This window comes from Pseudopipra pipra, chromosome 20 (assembly GCF_036250125.1).
Source record: "Pseudopipra pipra isolate bDixPip1 chromosome 20, bDixPip1.hap1, whole genome shotgun sequence".
In the NCBI taxonomy this organism is placed as follows: Eukaryota; Metazoa; Chordata; class Aves; order Passeriformes; family Pipridae; genus Pseudopipra; species Pseudopipra pipra.
The window spans coordinates 11,260,489-11,286,056 of NC_087568.1; the positions used below are offsets into that span (position 1 = coordinate 11,260,489).

Genomic DNA, 25,568 nt, shown 5'->3' on the forward strand with positions numbered 1-25,568 from the left:
CTGTGTACCTGCTCCAGCTGTCTCAGGAATCTCCCGAGAGCAGCCTGGGTGCTTCACCACTTGCCAGAAACTGGAGAAAATGGGAAATCAAGGTCACTGTTTTCCCTCTAAGGATGGATGCCACTTCATGTCTGAAGCAGATGCAGGAGATGAAGGAAAGGCCCATCTACAAGTGGGGCCATGGGGCACTTGCCCAGGCCACAGCGATGGTGAGCCTGACTCTTGCCCAGTGGCTGGGATGGGGCTTGGGGCTGCTTCCCCTCGTGCTGTGGCAGCAGATCAAAAACTTGTGCCACTCATGAGTGGTGTGGTGGTGCAGGGCTGGTCTGCAAATCCACCCTGAGAACATCTCCAGTGACAGCCATGACCCTGAGGGTGGCTATTTGTCTTTTGGGAAACAGAGGTGACTGTGCCCCACCAGCTCCATCTGGTCATCTCCTCTGGGGAGGTGTGGAAGGGCTGGGGGGGCTCCGGGGAGCACCCCTGAACCAGGGGCTGGTGTGAGCTGAGCCTTCCACACCCCTTCTGGGCTGCAGCTCTTTCTGCTCCAGTACTGGTAGGTCCAGACCCTTCTGGACAGCCATGGGGCGGTTCTGCCAGGATGGGGTGGCTCTGCCAAGATGAGATGGCCATTTCAGGGTTGTCCTCAGCCTTGCTTTCCCTCATGATAATCCCAGCATATCCCAAGCTCTTGACAGCTTTGGGACGCAGGGAAGAGCCAGCCAGGAATGCTGGTGTCCCTCTCTGTCCCAGGTGGCTCCCGATGGGGTCCCTGTGATCCTGGAAAGGGCAGGCTGGACACCCCAGAGCTGGCACTGGAGTGATGCGGGATGCCCTTTGTTGTCTTAGTTGGTGCCTGGGCAGGACAGTCTCCCCCTGCCAAAACTGAGTCATCCCATAGCAATAACTGCAGCCTGTCCCCAGCTGCCAGGCATCCTGATGGATGGGAGGCAGCTCAGCCCTCAGCTTCTGCTGCCCAGATCCAGCGACGTGCCGTGTCCCTGCTGCGAGTGTGAGAGCCTGCACCGAGCTGCCAAAGCTGCCGGGGGGGTGTGGTACTGGGTGTGCCATGGAAATGATCCCCCCATGCTGGGGGCGTGCAGGAACAGCTCGTGGGACATGGCCCCACATCACACCCCACAGCGTCCCTTGTGGGACACCCCACGGTGATGTGTTTGTGGTGGGAGATGGGGGGTCACGTATGGGAGATGAGGAATGAGGCCACAGATACCCCAAGGCGTCGTATCCATGAGCAGGTCAGGAGAGTCATGGGTGTCATGAACAGCACAGACAGCTGGGAATGATGGTGATGGTTTAATTTAAACAGCAGTAAGGGCAACCTTGCTGTTGGTTGTCCCATAACACAGCCATGGGTGGGGGGCCCAGCCCAGCTTGGAGAACAGCTCTGCCTGACCTGCGACAGGGAGGAAAAACCATTGCACCCAGTACAGCAGTAGCACTGGTGCAGTTACCAAGACTGGAACAGATCCCAGGACACGGCAGAGGTGCCACGCTCAGGGCAGGCAGTTGGTGGATGCTGGTGACCGCCCCTTCTCCCAAATTCATGGGATGCTCCTCCTTGGGATGCAGGATAGAGCCTGGACCCCCTGCAGGTATGACGGGCCCCTCACAAGGGTCGCTCACATGGATAAACACAGACTCTGCTAATCACAGCAGCGGCTGATGTCATGTGCTGTCTCCTCTCTCCACAGTCTGCCCAGGGAGCCAGCTGTGCGATGTCACCGTGCCAGCCCGTGACACAGCCCAGCCCGGCTGCACCGCGCACAGAGAGCAGCCAGAGGAGCTGGAGCAGCGAGGGGCAGATGCAGTGCTGGGGGGAGGCACAGTCCTGCAGGTCGATGCCGTCCCCCCCGGGGTGCTGGACAGAGCTGAGCTCACCGACTTCTACTGCTGCTCCTGCTGTGGGAAGGTGTTTTGGGAGGGGTCCCATTTTGGACGTGTCGTGTCCCAGTTTCGGGATGTTCTTTTGGCCTCGGGGGATGCACAAAGCGTCTATGAGCTGAGCTGAGGGAGGATGCAGGGGCTTGACAGTGAGACAGGGAACTACACAAGGAACCTCAGCGGATTTTGGGCCATGGGTTTGCAGTAAGAGGCTGGAAGCAGGGGGGCTCTTGTTTTGGGATCCACCATGGAGCACTGACACAGTTGCACTAATGGTTTGCAACAGCCAAAAAACACGTGGCCTCCATGTGATCATTAAAGTAGAGGTAGCCAGGGAATGAACCCTTTGCTTTATTTCTGCCCCTCTCCAGGCTGGGCATGGCAAGAGGGTAGCAGAGGTCTCCAAACCAAAATCATCACCCCAGCAGTGCTGACCCCATGGCACCCTCACCCCAGTGCCCCTCTGCCTGGTCACTCATGGTGCGTCCCCAACAGTAGCACAGGGGAGAGCATCTCCAGTGCCTGGAGTGCTCCCAGCTTGTGGGACATGTGCCACACCACAACCAGTATCCTGCTCACCCTGATCCTGTTCTTCCAGCATTCCTCAGAGGTGATCAGTAGGTGCAGGAGTCCCGGGGGGCTGAGCACTTCTGGGGTCAGGGAAATCTCCGGGTGCACCACGATACCACTGGCATCCACATCCGCCTGTGCTGGGATCTGAGATGCCCCAGCAGAGCCAGGCTGGTCCAGGGGGGTCCCAGTGGTGCCAAAGCTACAGCCACCTGCCTCTCTGGGGTGGTCCCTCAGGGCACCCACGTGCCTGAGGCTCTGTGTGGAGGCAGCAGGACTGGCATGTGGTCCCACCACCTCCAGCAACCAGTGTCACTGGTGGGACTGGCCAGCACCCAGGGGAGGCTGCACAAGCTGTGGAGATCCCAGGAGAGGCGAGGAGTCCAGGCAGGCCTGTCCAAAGCTCCAGGCACTTCTGTTGGGTGCCTCCAGATCCAGGGCCAGGCTCACACCACTTCACCCTACAACAGAGGAGTGTTTGCAAAACTTCCCTTCTAATCCAGGTTAACTTCCAGGCCCTGCTGTTATTGCTGAGAGGGCCCGAGGTGCTCTTGGCTGAGGTGTGACATTTTTGGGCCAGGGAAGCACCTGCACTGCAGGACTCAGTTTCCCTCTTCCAGAGCTCCTGGCCACACAGTGCCAGGGGGTCCTTCCCCCCCCCAAGGGACATCTCACCCTCCAGCTCAATGCTTTAAGAAAAAAAAATAATTTTTCCACTTTTAATATCTCTCTTTCCACAAGACCCTGTCTGAGCATTAATTAAATGACCCTGAAATGTGACTGTACCTACACTGTGCCCATCCTCACTCCCTAGTGGTCCTAGGTGAGTCCTGACCATGGACATGACCCTCTGGTGACACTTTCCATGGCCACAGTGTGTCATTTTGTCCCTGTTTCCATCAGAAGATGGCAGATAATCCCTGTGCCCACCCCACTGTCCCCATCTATCTCACAGCCCTGCCACAGCTACCCGCTGCCCCTTGATTGCTGCCATGGAGCTTCATCCCTGTCAAGGATGAAGCATAAAAAGCATAAAATAACAGCATCTCCTTCACCAGTGATGAACAAAGTCGAGGTGGACACCAGTGTCACTGTGACAGAGGGTCTGTCACCACCTCAGCATGCACCACTGGCCCTGCACATGAAAGGTTTGGACCCATTTTGGGAGGACAGGGATGCTAAGCCTGGCCCCTTCCCATTGGGACACACAGGGGTGAGAGTCAGCTACAAGATCTGTGTTTCCCAGGAGATTTGGGGGGGGTTATTCCCTCTTTCCCTACACTTGGCTGACAGAACTTGGAGAGAAAGCCTCCTCCATGGCTGAGAATCACCATCATCATCATCACAGCAGTGTCTGCCAGGGAGTGGTCATGTGTCAGCAAGAACCCCAGCCTCAGCCACTGCTCTGCCCATGGAGTGATAGACATAGGGATCACACCTCCTGCTGCCAAGGCTTTGGCTGTGGGGGAGTGCTGGGTTCGAGGAATTTCTTAAAAGGCTCCATCTGCTCTCCTCTCCTTTTCCTCTCCTCTCCTTCCCATACAGTCACAGACAAGGAAGGCCACATCTGTTCCCTCTGATCCCCTGGCCCTGGGGTAGGGTCTGGCCCCATGGAGCCCCCACAGCCCAGCCTTGCCATGGCACTGCCCAGGTGCCCCAGGACCATTCATTGTCCCAGGCCAGTGGGTGCCCAGCACTGGAGCTCACCAGCCAAAACCAGTCTTTGAGCAAAACCTTCCCTCACCACCACCTTCATCCCTCCTTTCCTATCTCTCTTAGTTTATGCTGGAGATGGCTGCTGCTCCTAGAGATGGGCAGAAGAAAAACAGGGATTTTCCCACTTGACTGGAGGCTCCTGGACCCTGGCACACCTTTCTGAATGTGCACTGACACCTCCAGCCATGGGGATTATTTCTCGTAATGGGATTAAAATGCCTGCTGCTCATCTTGTCCTCCATGGCTGTCATTGTTCCATCCACTCTTTCCATTTTTTTGTCTTCTCAGCTGTCTACATTTTTTTGCACATAATCTTGAAGCAATTGTCTTTCACTTCCTTGTTTTCCAGCCCTGTGCTCTCTCTTGGTGTTAATGTGTTTTTCTTAATTCCCTCTTCATCTAAAATGGAAATGTCCCCTTCACTTTTACCCCCAGGTCATTTTTATCATGTTTCTGGTACAACAGCTTTGGGTCAGGCAGTAACAGCAGGGGACAAACTGGCACCATCGCATGTACCTGGCCTGGTATGCTGGCAACTGCTTGTGGGCCTTCTGGTCCTGGAAAACTGGCACATGGAGGGACCAAATATCTGCTCTGTTGGTGATGTTACAGTTGTCTGGAGACAAAGACCCTGGTTTTATGTGCCTTGGACCAACCTCTGCACCTCTGGGCCACAATTACCTTGTCCTGAACCATCAGGGTGAGCTCCAGGACTGAATCCCATGTGAAAGCAGAGCTTTGGCACTAGGAAACAGCACTCATGATAACAGGTTTTCTGCCTCTATGTCATGGGCAGATGTTTACAAAGTGTCCCCAATTCCTAATGGCAGCATGGGACAGCTGAGGTCCCTCTGGCCTGAGTTGTATTTGGTGCTGTGACAGGACAGTGACCTTGCTTGGACATGGACACACTTGGATGGAGCTGCTCCCAGTATGCCAGCTGTAATCTCAGCAGTATGGGCCATGGCATATGTTCTCAACCATCTGTGCCACCGACCCTGAAGCTCTCCATCTCTGCATCTCTCCATCCCTCTGTCCCTCCCCATCCCAGCTCAGGGGCCCGAAGGCTGCTTGAGACTGCCAGTACAGTGTTCTCCTTTAAGCCCTTTCCAGATTCCTCAAGTGTCCGGCCTGGGTGGCAGGAGCACATGGGATCCCCGCTGAGGAATCCCCAGCACCCACCTGAGGCAGCCGCTGCCCAATGATTGCAGATGCTGTATCTGGCCCCTCGAGGACATCCTGCCACTCTCAGCCTTGATGAGTTGGTGCTCTGGCTCTGGGAGTTTTGCTGTTGTCCCTGTGTGTCCAGGTGATCTGTTCAATGCCTGGAAGCAGGATGTTCTTAGGTTCAGGTTCAGAACCCTTGATGCTCTGCCAAACATTGGCTCCTCCAGTGCATAGGCCACCTTCTTCCTGGATGCCACTGGAGTTGCCATGTCCTTATGGACCACCAAACCCCCAGCTCCCTGGAGCATGTGGGGACCTTAAAGAGTGTCCTGTGAGCAGGGGGTGAATGAGGCTCGTGCTTTGCCAGCAGCCCCTCTATGCCAGCCACTGGTGAGAGATACCAGTGGGGTCACTGCAGCCGGTGAGCAAGGGACTGCCCACACCAGAGGCTGAGCTGCCCAGCCCCCTGGGCTCCATGCAGGCTCAGCCATGTGTCAGCATCCTGCTTCTTCAGGAGTTGTTCTGGGATGGCAGAAACTGGGGATAAGGCAAAGCAGGAATGATCAGAGCCTCCCATTGCTGGCCCGTGTGGTGAGCGGTGCTTTGTCATGCTGTGGAATGTTCATCCAGAGTGGGACGAACCTCTCCAGAATGGGATGAACCTGTCCAGACCCCATGTGGAGGAAGCTGCTGAGTCACATGGACATCTGACCACCCATGGGCACTTCTGGCCTTTGCTTACTGGGTTTTCCAGAGCTGTGGTTTCATATCTGTCTGCCACCCCTTTCACTGCAGAGGGGAGCTGTTGGGAAACAGGGACACATGGCCCTGTCCCTCACCTGGGGACAGCTGCCTAGAAGAATGCTTTCCCTTCTGAACCCTGGGGACAGTAGGGTCATGTCCTTGACGCCTCCCGGACTTTATCTGCCTGTCAGCTCCATCGAATTTGGGGAGAGCTTTTGTGTTTACAGCCAGGGCTGTGCTAGGGCAAGATCACCACTGTGGGACTTTTTTTAGGAGACCAACCCAGGGCAGACACCAGCAGGTCATGTGTACCTGTGGACGTGGCATGAAACAGCTCCCAGAGGATCCCATCCAGCTCCTGGGGACAGGGGTGGCAGCTGTGACCCAGCACAGCACCTCTCCCTTCCTGCTGCCCACAGGAGGTGGTGCCGTGGTGGGATCTGTGCAGCAAGGTCACCTCCAGTCATAGACACAGTCAACAGCAAATTCCACATCCAATCAACCTTGAGGAGCATCCAGGAAGTAATGAATTGTCCAGTTTTGAATGGTGGATACAGATCAAAGGGAATTAAAGGAGCTTTTTAATCAGCCAACAGTATTGTTTCCCTATCTGGCTGCTTAAAAAAGAGATAATTACAAAATCCCATTGTCTGCGTCATACTAATGTTTAACATTTATTAGGGCAGTAATGAGCCCTCCATGCTTTTATGGAGCCATTTGATCCTGCGTGGGAAGGGCAGCCCCAGCAGGGATGGGGGCTCTGGGTGGGCTCCAGGAAACCATCGATCCCCCAGGTGTTTCACCCGTGCTCAGCTCCTGCCCTTGCATGGCAGGATGTGATCATGGGGGGACCCTGGGATAAAGCAGCATTGGAGAAGGGTTTTATTGCTCATGAATGAGACCTGACTAAACAGCATCCATCCCTCAGCCCTGGGAAACCACACGCTGCATCAGATGTCAGAAGGTTCCTCTCCTCTCCTTGTGTATTCCTGCACATCCTTTGGAGCTTGATGGGGACAAGGTGTTTGACGCTCAGGCCAGCTTTAGTTTACAAATGAATATATCAACATTGTTCCTCATCAGGCAGGAATGCACTTCCCTCCCTTCTCCTCCACCTTATCCCCATCCCCTTCCAAGCAAACTTCCTTCCTCCAGTAATCTGGAGCGGAAACCTCACCGCATATTTGACCGGCTCACAGAAACCAGCTCAGTTTTCCCTGGCGTGACTTTGTGCCTTGAACTAGTGCTCGTCAATCCCTAAGGCAGCTGGTGAGGCAGGGGAGGAGGAGAAGGATGAGGGCTGTACTGCTGCCCATCCTCATCACGGAGCCGCTCTTCCAGCCGGATGCTCCAATTGAGCTCCCAGTTGCTTGGCTGCCGTTTTCAAACAAACTGTTGTGTCTCTGGGCACGGACCCAGGGCTGAGAGCCCTTGACTGGCTGCAAGCTCAGGCCCTTATGCTGCCCCACACCATGGCAATGCTGCTCCCATGAGCCGGGGGTCACTGTTGCTGGCCCCTCGCTGGGGCAGGGAGACGAGAGAGGTGTCAGTGCCACACAAGGAGGGACATATGCATTGGTCAGGAAGATGTTTGCTCCCTGGGAAATAGCCTGGGACCAGACCCTTCCCATCAGCCTGCCAATATGTGGGCACAGCTCCCAGGCAAATGAGCTTACACACGCTCACCAGGCACGTCCCACAGGGACTATGGCCACATTACCCCTGAGCCTGCTCAGATCCCAGGGATGTCCCCACGGAGCAGTCACCAGGTCCCCAGGCCAGCCCTGGTGATCTGTAATGTGTCTTTTGGGGTAACTATGCAGTGGGAGCAGTGGGGTGACATATCTCCATTTCTGCAGCCACCGCAAAGGAGTGGCCACACAATGCAATCAAACAGGTTGCCCAGAGAAGCTGTGGGTGCCCCACGCCTGAAAGTGTTCAAGGCCAGGTTGGATGAGGCCTGGAGCAACCTGGTCTAGTGGAAGGTGTCTCTGCCCATTGGCAAGGGGTTGGAATGAGCTGGACTTTAAAAGTCCTTTCCAACCCAAACCAGCCTGTGACTCCATGGTAAGTGGCCCTGGGGACCACGTGTCTCAGGAGATGGTCATTTACCAGCACCAAAACACTGCACTAACACTGTATTCAATCCTGGAGATCATTCTGATGGCCCAGGACAAGGTAATTATGGCAGGAAGGTTGGCCTAGGGCACATGAAACCAAGGTCTGTGCCTCCAAACAACTCTATCAGCACCTGCAAAGTGGATATTTGGTCCCTCCACATGCCAGTTTTCCATTACCAGAAGTCCCACAAGCAGCTGCCAGAGCACCTGGCCAGGGACACGTGAGGCAGAGCCTGGGCTGGAACCATGGCAGTTTGGTGCATGTGTACTCAGTGGCCAGAGGGATATCAGTCAAGGTGATGTCTCAGTATGACCTGGCAGCACTGGGACACTGCTGCAGCTGGATACCCCTGCCTGTGGCACTAGGCAGTTCTTCAGCTCCAAGCACATCCCAGTTCGTAGCCTTTTGCTCCAGGAACATATTTATGCTGTCAGATGCTGAGATTGTAGGCTACATCAGAGGAGCTGCATTTCCAGCAGGATAAGGACTGACGAGATGGGGCACTGGAGTGGTTAAAGGCCAAGCTGCAGTGAGACAACCCAAACTGCACAGTCCAGCACCACGTCCTCCAGCCCACGGACGCCTCCACCTGTGCCTCCCCCAGCGGACAAGGATCACTTGTAGGGCTATGACCATGCTTGAGTCTCGCTCAAACTTTAAATCCTGTTTGTCACAGGCTGGGAAGGAGGGACTACACAGAGCAGCATCCTTAGTGGCATCCACGGGAAGTGGCAGTCCCCAGCCCATGTTCCTGCAGTGGCCCCTGTGATGGGGGTGTCCCAGGAGGATGTCTGGGGCCTCCCCTTGTCCAGAGAGCTTCCCAAACCACTTGTAAGAGCTTTGCTAGTGATGCCATGCTCCCTGCAGAGGACATGGGGAACTCACACATGTCCTCACTGCAAGACCATGAGGTTTCCCTTACAAATTCTCACCACTGGCCTTAGCAGCTCTGCTGGAAGGGGCTGCAAGGTCCCAGCCCACCTGGGCACTGTCTGAGTGCTGCTGGAAGCTCACAGTGTGTGATGTGTCCATGGGGGGAGCATGAGGCCAGTCCTACAGCCGTGTCCCTGCTTGTGCCCCACTGCAAGCAGAGCAGCTCTCAGCCATACGGAGGGAGGTTTTCCTCTGAACCCCCCGCATTCCCTTTCCTCCCCCCAAAGATGAATCCGCACAAGGGAGACTGTTCCCACACAGCAACCGCGGCCCCTTGGGCCCAGCTGGTCTCCCTACATCCTCGTATCCCACATCCCCGCGGCCGGGCGGGCGGCATTTGTCGAGCCCCACGTTTCCCCACCGGCGATTCGGCAACGGCTTTGCCAAAAAGCCGGGAGGCAAAGCGCCGGCGGGGCAGCGGCGGAGGAAACCTTCGCGCTTCCTCTGGCTCCGGGGAGCCGAGCGGGCAGGGCGCTCTCCCTCGCACGCCTTTCGCTGGGGCTCTGCGCTGGGAAGAAAAGCTCCCGTCTTTCCCACGCTCTCCGACACATTTTAATGAATTAAGTGGGGGCACGCCCCCTCGCCGCCTGCCCCGGATCCGTCCCCCCGGCTCTCCGGCTCCCTTCAAGGAGGCCTCCGGGGGTGGCTGGACTCTCGCTGCTGTGTCCGCCTGGCCTGAGGACGGGCACTGCCCGCTGGGATTTTTGGGAAAGGGTTGCTACATGCCCAGCCCAACGCGCCCAGCGCCGGGGCGGCTCCGAGCCCCGCCCGCAATGCCGGTGGCAGCCGGTCCTACTCCCTCCCGCAGGCTCTCACGAGTACGGGGAAATTTGGCCGTCACGTCTCCTAAGGAGGGGAAATTTGTTCCGCGCCTCTCGGCGTGACCGTTCGCTTAAGGCATCGCAGCTCCGGGGCCCTTCCCCACCTCCCGCTACGTCTTCCCCTCGTCTCAGAAGAGAGCAGATAAATCACTGGGTGGGACTACTGGTTTTGCAGGGCCCCATGGAGCCAGGACAGGGGCCGTCGGTCCCTCCGCAACCCCTTCCCGGCCGGAACCGTGCGGGGAGCCTGGCCCGGCCGTCACACCGCTCCCGGCTCCTCTCAGGTTACAGAGCTGGGTACAAGCTGAGGTTGAAACGCACCGTTTCAAAATTTAATTTCCTTTTTTTTCCCCTCTGCTTTTTCACTCTTTTCCCTCCCTCTCTGGCCCCGTTCCCAGGCCGAGTCCTGCCCCCACCTGCCAGCCCCGAACATTTGCATGGCTGGGTCCCTGCCCGGGCTCCTTTTCTCACCAGTGTCACTGGCTAATGCAGATTTGCTTGCGAAGATGTAACTCTGGCCAAGCCCCAGACCGGGGAGGTGTGAGCAATTCCCACTCTCCCACGGCTCACTGACAGGGCTCCACACCTCGCAGGATATGGCCTGTAAATGCACAAAATCAGCTGTCACGGGATGTTTAGGAGTGGAAAGGAGAGGGCGAGCCTGGAAGAGCAGAGCCCCGACCCTCAGGCCATCACACTCAGCTCCAGCAGAGCTGCCGTAGGACCCGCTGCCTTCTCTTTTCCAGCTTTGCCATGATGGCTTTGCTGGGATTAGTGCCAGAGAACGGTCGTGGGCTGCAGTGGCTCCCGCGCTCCCCGCTGTTTGCACTGCTGGGCTGTGCCGGGCCCTGGCACAACCAGAGCTGCCGTGAGTCACCAAGAGTCACGGCTCACCACAGCGAGTGACACCGGGACAGCAGGGCAGGGATCGCCACTGGTGATCCCCGCAGCCACCATGGCTGGGGTGATGGGGACAGAGCCACCACCTCCTGCCCGGAACGGGGCCCTCGCAGGGAGGGACAGGCAGAAGTGGCTCTTTTTCGCTGTCCTCGGGCAAACCTGGCTCCTGCACAGGCCCCAGGGCTCCAAGCCCTGAGCCTAGCTCTGTGTCCTGTGCCAGCGCTGCGGGGGCCCCGCGCCTCAGTGGCACAGAGACATCCTGGGAGAAGCTGCAACAGCCACAGGAGAGCAGAGGAGAGCCTGCAGCTCCTGGCCGCGGTCACGTCCCAATCCCCCTTTTTCCGTGAGAACAGTGCGCTGCGACATTCACATTAGAAAGGTGTGACTGGGAGAGCTCTGGCCTGGGGAAGCCAGTGAGACCAGACAGATGGAATTGGGATAGGGGTTGCGATGAGATGGGCATGGGTAAGGAGATAGGGATGTGGATTGAGATGGGGATGGGGATAGGACGAACGGGGATTGGATGGAGATGGGGATGGAGATGAGTAGGTGCACGGGCATGGGATGAGGATGGAGACAGGGATGGGATGGAGATGGGGATCTGGACAGGGAGATGGGCATGGATATAGGGATGAGTATGAAGATGGGAATGGGGTAGGAGTGGGTATAGGGATGAGAAAAACTACCTGCAGAAATGGACTTAGAAAGGCAGACCCTTACAGGAAGAAAAACAAGAGCTGCTTTACCAACTTACAGCCAAAAGCAGGCTGGGATAAGGAGAAGTACCCAGCTGGGGCAGAGGCGTCCCCGGCTCCTCCAGCTGCTGGGAAAAGCCACAGAAACAGGCCGTGGGGCAAATCGCACTCTAAGCTCACGGCCACTGTCCTCCAGCCATGTGACAGACAGCTCCGAGATGGCACGTTTCATCAGCTAGGGTCGAATTTATCAGTTGGCTGATTTCTCTCTTTGCCTCCCCAAAAGGACACACCAGCAGTGCCAGGTGACAGCAGCTTGCCACCCAGCTGCCCCTGTCGTGGCTGCTGTCACCTCGGTTTATGACACGCTCCTTCGTCTCTCCCTGCACCTCCCGTCCTGCTCCAGCTGACCAAATGCCCGGCGGAGGCAGAGGGAGCTGGCCCAGGAACGCTGCTTCCCACCCAGACCCGCCGTTTGCTCCTCGGGGACCAAACGGGCATGGGGGGAAGGGGAGGGCTCCCCCAGTACCGTTTCTGGTTGATGCAGTGTTTTCAGGTACCTTTTTGCCCATTTTTCCGCCTCCCCGCAGTGTTCACAGCTCCCAGTGCTCCCGCACCAGGAATGTGGTCCTCAGCTGGGCAGTGGGTCCAACCCCAGATAAAGCCCCAGGCAACAGAACTGAGTCACTCCAGCGCTGGCGGGACATAGTGGCGGTTGCATCTTCCCTCCCCAAATCAATCCCACCCATAGCTCCCTGAAACCCAGTGCAGCTCCCACTGGGAGCCCCCAGAGTGGCCAGACCCCGCGGGCTGAACCTCCCATCCTGTTCCTTGACCTATCCTGGTTGGCTTATGAGGACACAAACCCGTAGCAATCCCGTGTCACCCCCAAATCGGGGGTAATCGCAGCCCCTTGATGACCCTCATCGGCGGAGTCCCGAGGGATGTTTGGGGACGGGCACAAACCGGTTCCAGCACCGCGCTGCAGGGAGCGGCGGGGCCGGCTGCTCCCGCCTGGCCAATCGTGCCCAGTGCCGAGGCTACCGCCGAGCCGGGCTGTACTGACCCGGGCTGCGCCTAGCCGGGATGTACCGAGCTGAGCTGTCCCGCACCGGGCTGTCCCGGGCTGTCCCGGGCCGGACTGTACTGGACTGTCCCGGGCTATACTGGGCCGGGCTGTCCCGGGCCGGGCTGGAATGTCCCGAGCCAGGCTGTCCCGGGCTGTCCCGGGCTGGGCTGTCCCGGGCCAGGCTGTCCCGGGCTGTCCCAGGCTGTCCCGAGCTGGGCTGTCCCGAGCTGGGCTATCCCGGGCTGTCCCGGGCTGTCCCGGGCTGTCCCGAGCTGGGCTGTCCCGAGCTGGGCTATCCCGGGCTGTCCCGGGCTGTCCCGAGCTGGGCTGTCCCGAGCTGGGCTATCCCGGGCTGGGCTGTCCCGAGCTGGGCTATCCCGGGCTGTCCCGAGCTGGGCTGTCCCGAGCTGGGCTATCCCGGGCTGTCCCGGGCTGTCCCGAGCTGGGCTGTCCCGAGCTGGGCTATCCCGGGCTGTCCCGGGCTATCCCGGGCTGTCCCGGGCTGTCCCGGGCTGGGCTATCCCGGGCTGTCCCGGGCTGTCCCGGGCTGGGCTGTCCCGAGCTGGGCTGTCCCGAGCTGGGCTGTCCCGAGCTGGGCTATCCCGGGCTGTCCCGGGCTGGGCTGTCCCGAGCTGGGCTATCCCGGGCTGTCCCGGGCTGTCCCGAGCTGGGCTGTCCCGAGCTGGGCTATCCCGGGCTGTCCCGGGCTGGGCTGTCCCGAGCTGGGCTATCCCGGGCTGTCCCGGGCTGTCCCGAGCTGGGCTGTCCCGAGTTGGGCTATCCCGGGCTGTCCCGGGCTGTCCCGGGCTGTCCCGAGCTGGGCTGTCCCGAGCTGGGCTGTCCCGAGCTGGGCTATCCCGGGCTGTCCCGGGCTGTCCCGGGCCCGGAGCGCCCCCGTCCGCCCCCTCCCGCCTTCGCAGCGCTCGGGCCCCTCCCGCTCACCCTCCCGGGGGGGCGTGTCCTCCCGCTGAGTCTCCGCCCCCCGCCCGCCGGGGCCAATGGGCTTGCGGCGCGCGGCCCCGCCCCCGCAGCCGTGCCATTGTTATGCAAATAAAAGGGCGGGTAAAAGGCGCGCGCGGCGCCGGGGTCACTCCAGACGGGCGCGAGCGGAGCCAGCGCAGCACCGAGCGCGGCAGCGGCGGGGCCGGGAGCGGCCACCGGGACCCACCGCGACCCCAGCGGGACCCCCAGCCCCGGCAGCACCGCAGCACCGCCCGCCCGCCGCCGCATGCCCGGGAGGGCGCCGCCGTCGCCGTCCATGCGGGGCGGCGGGGCCCAGGCGGCGGCATGAGCCAGAGCGAGGTGTCGCCGTGCGCGGCGCCGCCGCCGCCCCCCAGCCAGCGGGTGTTCCAGGAGGCGGTGCGGCGCGGCAACACCAAGGAGCTGCAGTCGCTGCTGCAGAACATGACGAACTGCGAGTTCAACGTCAACTCCTTCGGGCCCGAGGGGCAGACGGCGCTGCACCAGTCCGTCATCGACGGCAACCTCGAGCTCGTCAAGCTCCTGGTCAAGTTCGGCGCTGATATCCGCCTGGCCAACCGCGACGGCTGGAGCGCTCTGCACATCGCCGCCTTCGGAGGCCACCAGGACATCGTCCTCTACCTGATCACCAAGGCCAAATACTCCGCCGGCGCACGGTGATGCTGGGGCTGCTCCCCCGGTGATGCCGCGGCTACCCCCCTTCTGCTCCCTCGGTGATGCCGGGACCGCTCCCTCGGTGATGCCGGGACCGCTCCCTCGGTGATGCCGGGACCACTCCCTCGGTGATGCCGGGACCGCTCCCTCGGTGATGCCGGGACCGCTCCCTCGGTGATGCCGGGACCGCTCCCTCGGTGATGCCGGGACCGCTCCCTCGGTAATGCCGGGACCGCTCCCTCGGTGATGCCGGGACCGCCCCCCGGTGATGCCTGGTCCCCCCCACCTCGCTCTCCCCCGGCGATGCCGAGGTCCCTCCCCGCTCCCCCGGCCGCCAGAGCTGCTCCCGCCCCCGCCCGGGGGAGGGTTTGGCGAAGATTTGGGGCCCCACGCAGAACACGCCACCGCTTTTACGTTTTTGGGTTTTTTGTTGTTTTGGTTTGGTTTTCCTTCCAAGGGTTGTTTCCTACTGTAACATGTTTTTTTTTCCTCCATCTACCTCGGCTGCACTCACAGTATTCACGGTTTCAGTTTGACATCTGGGCAGATGTTTTAACGCCCCCTGTCCCTCCTCGCTAATATTTAATCCCTCTCCCCGCTCCCCTCGCTCCCAACCCTCCCATTTAAAGTATTCTGGCTCAGAAACGATTTCATTTCAACGCTCCCCAAAAGCCTCTCCGCCGTCCCCCTCTGGTGCTGGGGTCCCCTCTCCCGTGCCAGCCGCGGCTCCAGGCGCAATGGCCCGTCGATGAGCTGGGGGCTCCCGGTCGCCCGCGGCCCTTGCTGGCGAGGAAGAGCAGGAAAGTCTTCCTCCTCTCCAAGGTTCACCCAGTGTTTTCCCACCGCTGATTTTTTTTTTTTTTTTTGTCGAGGCGATTCCGTTGGAATATGACAGACGTGGTTTTCTCACCCCAATTGCTCCTCGTTTTGGTTGATTTTTCATTGGGTTTTCTGCTTTGGTTCTTCCTTGGGTGTCCGAAGAAAGTCTGTGTCCTCACCCACTCCACGAATCCGTTTAGCACACGTGAGATCCCAGGAAAAGACATTGAGTCCTTCTGATTTTGTGTATAAAGGGGGATTAGCAAATCCTGGACTTCTTTTTTTCTTAAAAAAAAAAAAAAGTAAAATAAACTCTAGAGGCAGAGGATTTGCTTTTGCACAGAAAAGGGGCGCGAGCGCTCTCTGCTGCCTACAGAGATGCTGGAAAACTACTGAAAAGAGTTTGGGAACTTTATTTTTTTCTTGTGGTGAAACTTGGATAACACTTCTCAATGCAGAATGATTCACTTGACGTATGTACACTCACCTGCCTTTTATAGGAGATATATATCCCACAGTATATATCTTTATAAAGGAAAGGGGGGAAGCAGAGTGAGCCACCCGAAGGCGCATTTTGAAGTGACTGCACGTATAATCGCAAATGCTGCTTTTTTATTGCTATGGCACAAGACCATCCATTTGGAAAATGTGGAAAGTTTTAGAAGTCTCTTCGCTCCCGCTGATCTTTCAGCCCTCTCCTCGTCTGCACTAAAGCCATCCGTATCACTGCCGTCTACCTGCTCTCTCCTCTCTCACACCCTGCATCCAAACCATTCCCATTAAAAAAGAGAAAAGAAAATAGTTACCTGCTGGTTTATTTGGGTTGTGTCTTACCTATTTATCATGTTTGTATATATTTGTGGTGAAGATTGTGAGCCTGATTTTGTTTGAAGCTGGTGGTGAGTGTTTCAAAAATATGGTTTGGGAAATATGCCTTTTGTCTGTTGGTTTTTTTGTTTGTTTGTTTTCCTAGTCTTAAAACTAAAAAAAAACTAGAGTCTGCCATGATTATTTCCCATTGCACTGAATATTCTGCTTTGTCTCTGATGGTTTCACCTGCAATTTGGGTTTTTTGTTTGTTTGATGTTTTTTGGTTTTTTCTCCACTTTAACAATTTGAGATGATTTCAAAAGCTCCAAATTTAAAGAAGAAAGAGATAAAAAGCTCTATCAAAAGCATCTACTGTTAATGCTGTAATTTGCAAGGAACTGCTTGGCTGAAGTCTTTCTGTGAGCATGGAAGGGGGTGTCCAGCACTTCCACTGGTGCTTCTGTGCGATAGTTATGGGGTGGGAACAAGACCTTTTCTAGTGAGGTTTTGTCGTCGTTACCAGATGGTTGCACATTTTTTTTTTTTTTACATAAATGGATTTGCCACAATGAAATGTCATAACATTTATGACATGATATTAAAAAGTGTATTGTAAAGCCAAGTTCTAGATGGATTTTTAAAAAGAAATCTTGGTTATAAACCCAGTCTAAAGGGAGCTCTGTCCAGTGTTGTAAAAACAACATGAGGTAGCCCATATTTATATTTTTATAAAATACCTATTAAGACTGTGAATCTCCTGTGTGAATTGCTGGGTGAGTTGTTTAAGAAAAGTATTGTTCCTTTCCAGCTTCCTGGAGCTTTAGACACGCTGAGATTTTTGGGAAACTGTACGTCGGGGAAGGGGGTTTGCTCTGAGATCGTGAGTTGATGTATTTTTACATCCCTTTGTATTTTACTGAAAAGCTGCTGCCCTTCCTAGTCCCTAGAGTTTCAATTTTCTATGCAACCCCCACACCCCTGGTCTCTCTTGATCCTGAGAAGTAAAAGGGATGCAGACTGATTCAAATTGAAATGAGGGTCCCCCCACCCCCCTTGTTGGCTCATCGTGCTGCTGACCCTTCATGCCAAAACGGGGAGTACAAGAAAAAAAAAAGAGGCAGGTGGGGGAGGCTCTTTCATGCATGACTGGTTGCCTTCCAGCAGTCATCTTTTTAATTATTATTATTATTTTTGTAAGAAGAATATATTGATAATGTCAGTGAAATAAGCAGACATTGAAGCTGATGCACAGATTGCTCCAGAAAGGAGTTTTTCTGTAGATTTTTCTTTAGATGCGAATACCTTTTTTAATTATGTTAATTAATGTTAAGAATTCTTAGGCTTATATTGAAGCTGTATGTGGGTCACTATATGATCATTTCTAACTGGATAAAGTCTGTACAGTACAGCATATTCCTGAGTGTATGATATAGACGTGTAGCCCCAGAGTGCGAAATTTATAAATAAATTTTTCATTGATCTTTTTATATAAAAAAAAGGCTTTTCTGTTTGTTCTTTCCCATGTGGTTATGGGTGATGCTGGGTGGTTCCTGGGGCGGGGGGTCTGGCTGGGTCCCCAGGTCTCTCTTTTGGTGTCAAACCTGCAGCTATTCTGTGGTTAAATGCATCCCTGGAGGGGGATGGCTGGGATGGATTTGGGGTATGAGCATGTGGCCCCTTCCCACAGGCTGGAGGAAGCTCCCTGGGCTCAAGGGGTGTCCTGGTTTGCCCCACCCCAGCTTTTGGAGGCTGGTGGAGGAGTTATGGCTTAGACTAAACCCTGGTGCTGGATGGGCACATGGTGTTTGAGACATTCCTAAAGAAGCTGCTTGTCCCAAGGGAGTGAGGGAAGAGCTCAGCAGCCAATCCTGGGACTGTGGCAGTGAGGTGCATTTTTGGGCCTGCAGCTCCAGCCTCAACCGCTGAGCACCCTCCAGCTACCTGTGAACCTTTCCAGGCTTTTTGATTCCAACCTGGGCCCCAATGAGGGGTTGAGGCAGACCCTCAGGCTGTGGGGGTGGGGTCAGTGGTGGCTTCAGCTGCCCCCTGGAAAGGGGCACGGGGTGAGGGTCAGCCTGGGCTCTCCATCCCCAGAGGCATCTCTGTCCTCTCATGTGGCTCAGAGCAGACCAGTGCCCAGAGCAGGCTGAACCCTGCTCCTCTGGAGGCTTTCCGGGCAGGATCCAGCTGCTCTGGGAAGTGGAAAGAGCAGAGGCAGTCCTATGCCTGCACTGGTGGGGCCCTCCCTGAGGCCAGGGCTTTGAAGGCAGGATGCCGACAAACTTCCCTCACTGGCAGCGCTGGAGGTTGGATGAGGCTTCTTCTATATCAATAATTTTGCCAACCCTGGAAATGTCTAATCCTGGGGAAATTTGTGCCATGCTCAGTTTGGCTCTGGAGTGTAGATTCCTGGGGATTCCAGGAGTGGTGTCCTATGAACACGGTGGGGAAGAAATGGGGATAAAAGGCTTGGTATGACCTTTTCAGGTTGGTCAAACTCCACTCTGATGTGCCAAGCCCCTGTGCCATCTGCTGCCAGCACAGGACAGTGCTTGGGACAGACACAGCTGGTGTCCCCAGGTGCCCTGGGGCCATGCAGCTGCCTGGGCAGCAGCTCAGTGTGGAAAAGACAGGCACTGAGTGACTGGATTTGAGCAGGAAAGAAATGATGATGCCAAAACCCTCAGGCACAACCACTGGTGGGTCTGGGAGTCCTTCACCTGGGGTCCTGTGGCAGCTGCTGATCTGTGGGGAGGATGTGTGGGGTGGGCACCTCTCCCCTCTCCTGCCCCAGCATTGTGACACTGACCCATCAGCACATGCCACCAAACCTACCACCACCGCTATGTTCCCAGGGCTGGCACTGCAGGGTCGCACCTGCAGGTGCAGCTCATCTCAGACTCATCTTGGAATGCTGCAAAACCTCATCCTGGTGCCTGTGTTGTCACAGAGCTGGGCTCAGCCCTGGGGCTTCTTGCATTTCACCTTGTCCCAGGGACCAGCCAGCTGGGCTGGGCTGGCCACTACCCCAAGGATGGGTTTTGCTGAGGAAACACGGCATTCCTGTGCATAGTTTCTCTCTCTCCACAGTGGATGGGGCGGGCTGGGGTGTCTGGCAGGCCTTTGCAGGGGATTTGGACACCCCCCCCGAAGCTGCCCTGTTTTCCCTGGCTCCCAAGTGTAATGGCCCTGGCAGGAGGGCCATTCCAAGGGCACAGCTGAGCCCCAGCCCCCAAGGCTGAGCCCCTTGGGGCACAGCTGCCCCAGTGCCAGGCTCCTCATACAGCCCTTGACCACCCCATTTTGTAGTTCACCTCTACAGAAACCCTGTCCAAGAAATCTAGGAACTCCAAAGCCTTGATTTTTTTTTTCATTTTTTTTTCTTTTGCTTTTCTATTTTTGTTCCAATATCACAGAAATATTGGCTGGTTTGGTGGTGTAGGCACATTCTTCTGGCATTTTTGCCTGTCCCTGGCTGTGCATTATTGTCCGCCGGCCGCATTACGTAGGTGCTGTTGTTCCAAGAGAAACCAAAGCAAGAATTTGAACTTTCAAGTGCTTCCTGCCATTGTCTTTTGCTTTTGTTTGTGCTGCTGACTCCAAACCAGATGGATCGGGCTCCCCTCCGTCCGGGGGGCGATGGGAAGTCAACACAGCCGGGCGAGGTTTGACAGCTTTGTCTTCTATTGCCCTTCATCCGTCAAGCCCAGCCAGTGGCACTGAATTGGCCCTCGCATATGGATGTGGGGAAGGAGGTGGGATTTTATTTGAATTTCAGGGAGCTTAACACAGTAAGTAATGAATGAGAAAGAAAGACAGTGAGCAGGCAAGCAAGAGGGGACAGGCTGTCATCAAAATTCAGGACATTTTAAATAGATGCTTTGTTGGGCATTTGTATGACTATGATAATGCTACAGCCCAGCCGATCCAAAGAGGAGTTACCTTTTTCAACAAAAAAAGATCACAATCAACTTCTGTTGGGTGCTGAGGAAGAGCTGGTGGCTTGGGCTGCCTGGCCGGGCTGGCCTCATTTCCAGACTTCATTTTTTTTGCCCCTTCTTGAGGCTTTCTTGGCTCCATCTCTCTGGGTGAATGGGTGGGTGGGTGGGAGAGGGTGGTCAGTGGCCCTGGGGGTCCTCAGCAGCTCATGAAGGACAGGATGAGTCATGGTTTCAACCTGTTTTGCTACTGACCCAAAGCTGCTGCAGTGTTTGGTGCTGGAACTTGGTCCTGTCCCCCAGATCCATCCCAGGCTGGGGCTGGAGCTGGCCAGCCTACTCCTGTAGCTTGGAGTCATTTTGGGCTCTTCCTGGGGTGTACATGAGCTTCACACCCTGCCATGAGGTGAGCATGGGGTTTTCAGTGCCAGCCCCCATGCCCTAAAACCACTCTCACTCTACAGACTCCCATGCTCAGAGGGCTGTGTCCCCCCAGGGATGATCCCAGACCTGGGATGTGTCAGCACAGGGACTACAGGCAGCTCCCATTTCTTGGTACAGCAAATGTCCCCAGGAAGATGACACTGCTCCATTGTGTGTTAAGCAGAAATGTCTTTCTTCTCTTCCCAGAAATTCTTCAGCTGCCGCGTTGCACTGCCACACCAGAAGCACCCATCTCTGGGAGTGCCCAGGGAGAGGTGACCTCTGTTCTCACTCCAGGTGGGACACAGACCTGCAGGTGCCGTGGAATTTTTGGCTTCTTCATTTTAACAGATTTTTCTTTCTGACCCTATGGAAACGGCCAAGCATGGCAACATCCTGGTTTGGCTTGTTTTGGGGAGGACAGTGGATGGTGCTTGGGTCTGGAGGGGTAGAAGGCTGAGTGGCTGGAGGGATCGAGGGATGTCTGGGAAGGGCAGGGGGGCATTACTATGGACATGGAGAAGTGGAGGAATGGGGGGATAAGGGCTGGCTGGGAGGAATGGAGAATAAAGGCATGACAGGAGGGATGGGTAGGGGATGGGTAGAAGAATGGAGAGAGGCAAAACTGAATGGCTGGAGGGATGGTGGACTGGAGGATGGTTGGGACAACTGCTTGAATTGGAAACTTCTCATTCAGCCTGAATTCAAGAGTGTTCTGTGGTGGGGACCAGTCCCTGAGGGCAGGCCAAAGAGAACAGCACATCCAGCAGCACTGTCACACGATGGCAGATCTCGGCCCAGCTGAGATCTGAGCTGGTGGTGTCCTCCTGCCACTTTTTAGGAAGAGGCTCCCCAGAAGGGGAAAATTCCCCAACCAGCTGCATGTTTATCCCGAGCAGGATGGTCATGGCTATGCTGATCCCTTCTCATGCCAGCCCTGCCATCCTGGAGGACCCGGACACGCAGCACGGAGCAGGAGCAGAGTGGACCCAGCAAGCAGAGCCCTGCACATGCCTGGCCAGAGGGGGCACACGCAGAGGGACATGGGCTGGCCAACACCTGGTGGTTCTGCTGTGATGCATTCGTGGGGCAATTGAGGCTGAGCCTTCACATGGGACCCTCAACCCTGGGACTGATGTTTTGTGCTCCGAAACATGACTGCACAACAAGCAGATCCTGGCTCTGAATGAATTCTGCAGCCAAGGAGAGCCTCTGCCTGGAAGTGGCAACTCTGCAGCCTCCTCTCACCCTAAGAATGCACTGGAACTTCAGTTCTCATCTTCTCAGCTGAAAAATTCCTTCGTACCTGTGTCCAGTCCTCAGCAATGTTCTCAAACATGATGCAGTTGCACAGACAGACTCCAAATGTGCCCAACCACCTCTCAGTTTTCCTGCTCTGGACAAGACCTCTGCACACACCCCCCAGTGTGCCTGGGGAGCTCTCACTGTGATGTCTCAGTGTGGTCATCACTCTGCCAGCTGGGGCAGGAGCTGGGTGGCAGCTCCCTGGTCTCCTGATTTACCTCAATTACACCTAAAACACTCAGTCTCCCAGTAGCTGGAGGGCTTTCCCAGGAGAAGGTGGAGGAGCTGGAGGCTCCCCTTCCCCTGGTGCCCATCCCATGCCCAGCCTGCCCCATTGAGAGGAGTCAGGTCTTCCAGCAGCCCAAAACCTTTGGGTAACTGACAGGTGCTGTGACACTTACCAGGATCTCTCTCCAGATGCTTCTATTTGGAGGTCACAGACGGGGGACCCCAGCCTCAGCCTCAGGGTGCTGGGGCACCCCCAGTCCCTGCAACAAGAGGGATGCAGGCTGGTCCAAGGCTGTGGGTACAGGGGGTGCTGGCTCAGTACCCCTCCCCCAGCCTGTGCCCATTAGATGTGGGGCACAGGGCAGCCTTGGCCTCACTGCACAGTGCCAGGATCAGGCCTTTGACCCCCAGCACAGCGCCTGGACAGGGAGCCTATCCCCACCAGGTCCCCACATTTCACCCTGCTCACATTCACAGCTACGGTGACAACTCTGAGCCGCCCCCGTCCCATTTTCCACTCACTGCTCCCCCTCATTCAAAGGCTCTGTCCTTGTAAGCTATTTTTTTCCCCCTCCTATTCATTTCCTGGACGCCTCGATCCTTTTCTCCTGCCTAGCCCCTCTCCCAAGCAGCTGCTATGCTAATAAGCATGAGGCAGAAAAGGGATCGAGCCTTTGGAGGGCTGGGGAGGAGAGAAAGACCCCAGAGCCCTCCAAATGCTAAATAAATCCAAGGCTGGAGCAGCATCCCCAAACAAAGAGGCCTGGCCTCCCCCCTCTCTTCCCCTCTTTCCAATTCCACCACCTTTTCACATTCAAATCCATTAAACAGCGAGCAGAAAGAGCCTGAGTATTCATAGCATTGCATTAAAGAGAAAGCCCCGGTCCCTCTCCATTGCGGCTGGGCGGAGGGAAGGGCTCTCCATCCCTGCAGGACTGGGAATCACGCAGCTCTGGACCCTCGGCTCGGTGGAGGGAGGACAAAAGCCCCTGGCATTGCACAGAGAGAGTGGTTGCCTTTCCCCTGAGTTCCAGGTTTCTTCCCCACACGGGACCCCTGGGCTTCTCTACTGGGATGGAGCCCCTGGTTCCTGCAGGCAGCATGGGCAGCTGCTGGGGGCTGCATGGGAGTCTGGGGGTGCAGCAAGGTGGGGACCCCCTATGTTTCCTGCCCTTCGACCATGCTGGGGAGTGCTATGGCAATGGTAGGGCAGCGGGGACACCCACATTTGAAGATTTCCCCAGGGCAAAACCCAAAGGCAGATCTCTTGGCCTCAGTGAAGAGTAAGAAGGGACAGTGCTCCTGCAGGGCCATACACAGCTGAGGGTCACTGCCATCGCTGCCTCACCACGGCTGGTGCCTGTCCAGCATGGCGGGTTGCCTTAGTCCCTCATGCCAAACTTTTCTACCCATTTTGCCTATTTTGCCCTAACGTCAGAGTAGCTTTTTGGTGCAAAGGCCTCAGATCTCGTTCCCTGAGACAAGGAGGAAGAGATGGAGGTGGACATGCAGTGGGTTCCATGTTGACTTCTGAGGTTGGTGGTGGGATGCCCAAAAGGATGGGACTCTTCTCTGGAGGAAAAACAGGGAGGCATTTTCTTCTTCCTTCTGAGATGGAAATGGAGGCCACCTGCAGGAAGGATTCCATGTTCTTCTCTTGACCAAATTTCTGCTGGAATCACAGGACTCCTGGAGATGGGGCTTTTAGTACCAGATACTGAAAAATGTTTTAAAGTCATGGCTTTTAGCATGTGAGGATTGAAGCTGTCTGAGTGATGACAGTTGGACCATGGAGACTGTGATGGTCACTTATGGTGCTCAGGAGCAGCAGTTCCTGGGACCCTGCCTGCACAGCTTGGTCAGTGGGGTGGGATTCAGCTCTGATCCTGGGGTGTCCATCTAAGTTGTCCTCTGGGTTCCACTGCGGAAGCAGGGGGGGATGGCTGCGCTTACACCTAAGCTCCTTTTGCTGCTTGAGTTGTCCTGGCGTGTCTTGCCTGGCCTCTGCTCCAGGGTCTGGAGGCCATTCCAGGTGTCCTGGATGCACTGAAGCATCTCAACTGGCACATGGTGCTGTCTTTTGAATCCTGAATCCTCCTCTGGACCAGTAAAATAAAGAGTCTGGAAGGTGATCCAGGCTGCCTGATAAGCCACCTCCATGTGCTCAGCCATATCCCACCCTGAGCTCCTGCATTCATGTTCATGTGATCACCAGGGCTCCATCCTGACCACTACAGGTGCTGCACAGCTTTGGGGTGGGTGAGGGACCAGGTCAGCAAGAGATCTAGATCAGAAAATGGGGAGAGGTCGGACAACTCTCAGAAAACCTAAAATGACCTTAAGCTCTACATGGGACATGGGATACAGGAGATCAGACCCCTGTCCCTGCAGTGCAGGACCCCGCAGCTGCATGTGCAGTGCCCTGAGTGTGTCCCTGCATGGGATCCATGGCTCCCTCACAGTGTGGGGTTCGTGGGGTGCCTTCACAACTGATGCTTCAGGGCTGTAGGATCAGCTGATCTACCCCATCCTCCCTCCCCACTGCAGACCACCTGCTTCTCAGACTGGTGAGAGTGTTGTTCACTCTGGGACCTTTCCCAGCTCCACCACAGAAATCAGCTCTCTAGAGTGAATGTCAGCAGGAACCCAGAGATGTTTCTGAGAACAACCTCTCCCTGTCCTGTGAAGGAAACTAGTCTCAGCCTCAGATTCCCAATTCATAGAGAAGGTCCCTACAGTGAGGAACTTGTGTGAGCAAACACTACAGATTGACCCAGCATGCCAGTAACAGCGAGCGGGTTATGCTGCTCCAGTTTCTGTGGAGGGATCTTGCCCTGGCAAGGGAGTGCCCTTGGGCAGACATTGGGCACCCATCCTGCACTGGCCTGACCAGGGCACTCACTTCTACCTGCCCATCACCTGAGGTGAGATGTGGACAGTTGACCTGGCATGGAAAGACATGGAAAGAGCCAGATGCTGCCAATGCCAAGTCCTGCTCCTGTGTTACTCCCCAGGGGTCTCCCCATGGGTCAGTGATAGACAGCCATTGCCCATCATTGCCCTTGGGGACTCCTCATTCCCAGCGTGACCAAGGGTGGAAGGGTCAGTGGGAGGAAGGAATGCAAGGCACCAAGCCCCGTTTGCACCCCTAACTGCGTGGCCCAAGGAGGTGCTGAGAAGGGCGGAGGACACTGTGGATTTTTGAGGGGTCCCGTGAGATGACATGGTTAATGAGCAGTGGAGCACCACCATCCCTGCCACCAAGGTGGTGGCTGGAAGTGCCCCAGCCCTTCCCTGGGGCTCACAGGTCCAACCCTGCTGCAGGCTCCAGCCTCCTCTGAGCTCTGACACCTCCAACCTTGCAGGATGAGGCCCATAGCTCTGCTGGGTTGAGGGCTGGGAACACGAAAAGCCCCACATCGCTCCCAGACTGGTCCAAGGGATGCCCCAGCTGCCTCTTCATCCTCGTGGGGCTGGCTGGGGGCATTGTGTCCTGGACTGGACAGGCTAACCCAGGGGACCTGCAAGCACTGTAGCGCTGCTGTCCTCCATTGTGGCTGCATCCTGAGGGGTTGCAGTGTAGTGGGACCATCCTGGGCAGGTCTACCTGCAGCAGCAGGTGGGACAGAGGTCCGGGGCATCCCTTCGAGGGGTTGGCCGGGGAGCAAGGTCCCTGCTTAGCAATGCAGGAATGCAGGTCGGGCTGAATGCTGCGGAGGCGGGTCTGATCTGGTGCCCCACTAAGCCCCCATTCTTTCCCAGCCGGTGCATC

At 56.4% G+C, this 25,568-nt stretch overlaps 2 protein-coding genes and 1 long non-coding RNA gene across 13 annotated transcripts in view; all 3 read left to right on the forward strand.

The window, feature by feature from the left end:
* Positions 1–2,244, forward strand: part of EXD3 (exonuclease 3'-5' domain containing 3) — a 294,208-nt gene extending 291,964 nt beyond the window's left edge. For all 11 annotated transcript variants that reach the window (XM_064677279.1, XM_064677280.1, XM_064677275.1 and 8 more), the window contains one exon: positions 1,713–2,244. In XM_064677279.1, the coding sequence (XP_064533349.1) occupies positions 1,713–2,029 (317 nt within the window). In that variant the 3' untranslated portion in view covers positions 2,030–2,244. The remainder of the gene's footprint in view (positions 1–1,712) is intronic.
* Positions 2,245–13,439: 11,195 nt separating this feature from the next.
* On the forward strand, positions 13,440–17,400 carry NRARP (NOTCH regulated ankyrin repeat protein). Its single transcript, XM_064677301.1, has one exon. The coding sequence runs from the start codon at positions 13,683–13,685 to the stop codon at positions 14,277–14,279; it is 597 nt and encodes a 198-aa protein (XP_064533371.1). The 5' UTR covers positions 13,440–13,682; the 3' UTR covers positions 14,280–17,400.
* A 1,375-nt stretch (positions 17,401–18,775) lies between these two features.
* On the forward strand, positions 18,776–21,622 carry LOC135425211 (uncharacterized). Its single transcript, XR_010435516.1, has 2 exons — positions 18,776–18,967; positions 20,471–21,622. It is a non-coding gene; the product is annotated as an uncharacterized LOC135425211 (long non-coding RNA).
* Positions 21,623–25,568: the final 3,946 nt, after the last annotated feature.

Excerpts from the sequence above, each read along its gene's own strand:
- NRARP (XM_064677301.1), top strand. The coding sequence starts at position 13,683 with ATGCAAATAAAAGGGCGGGTAAAAGGCGCGCGCGGCGCCGGGGTCACT.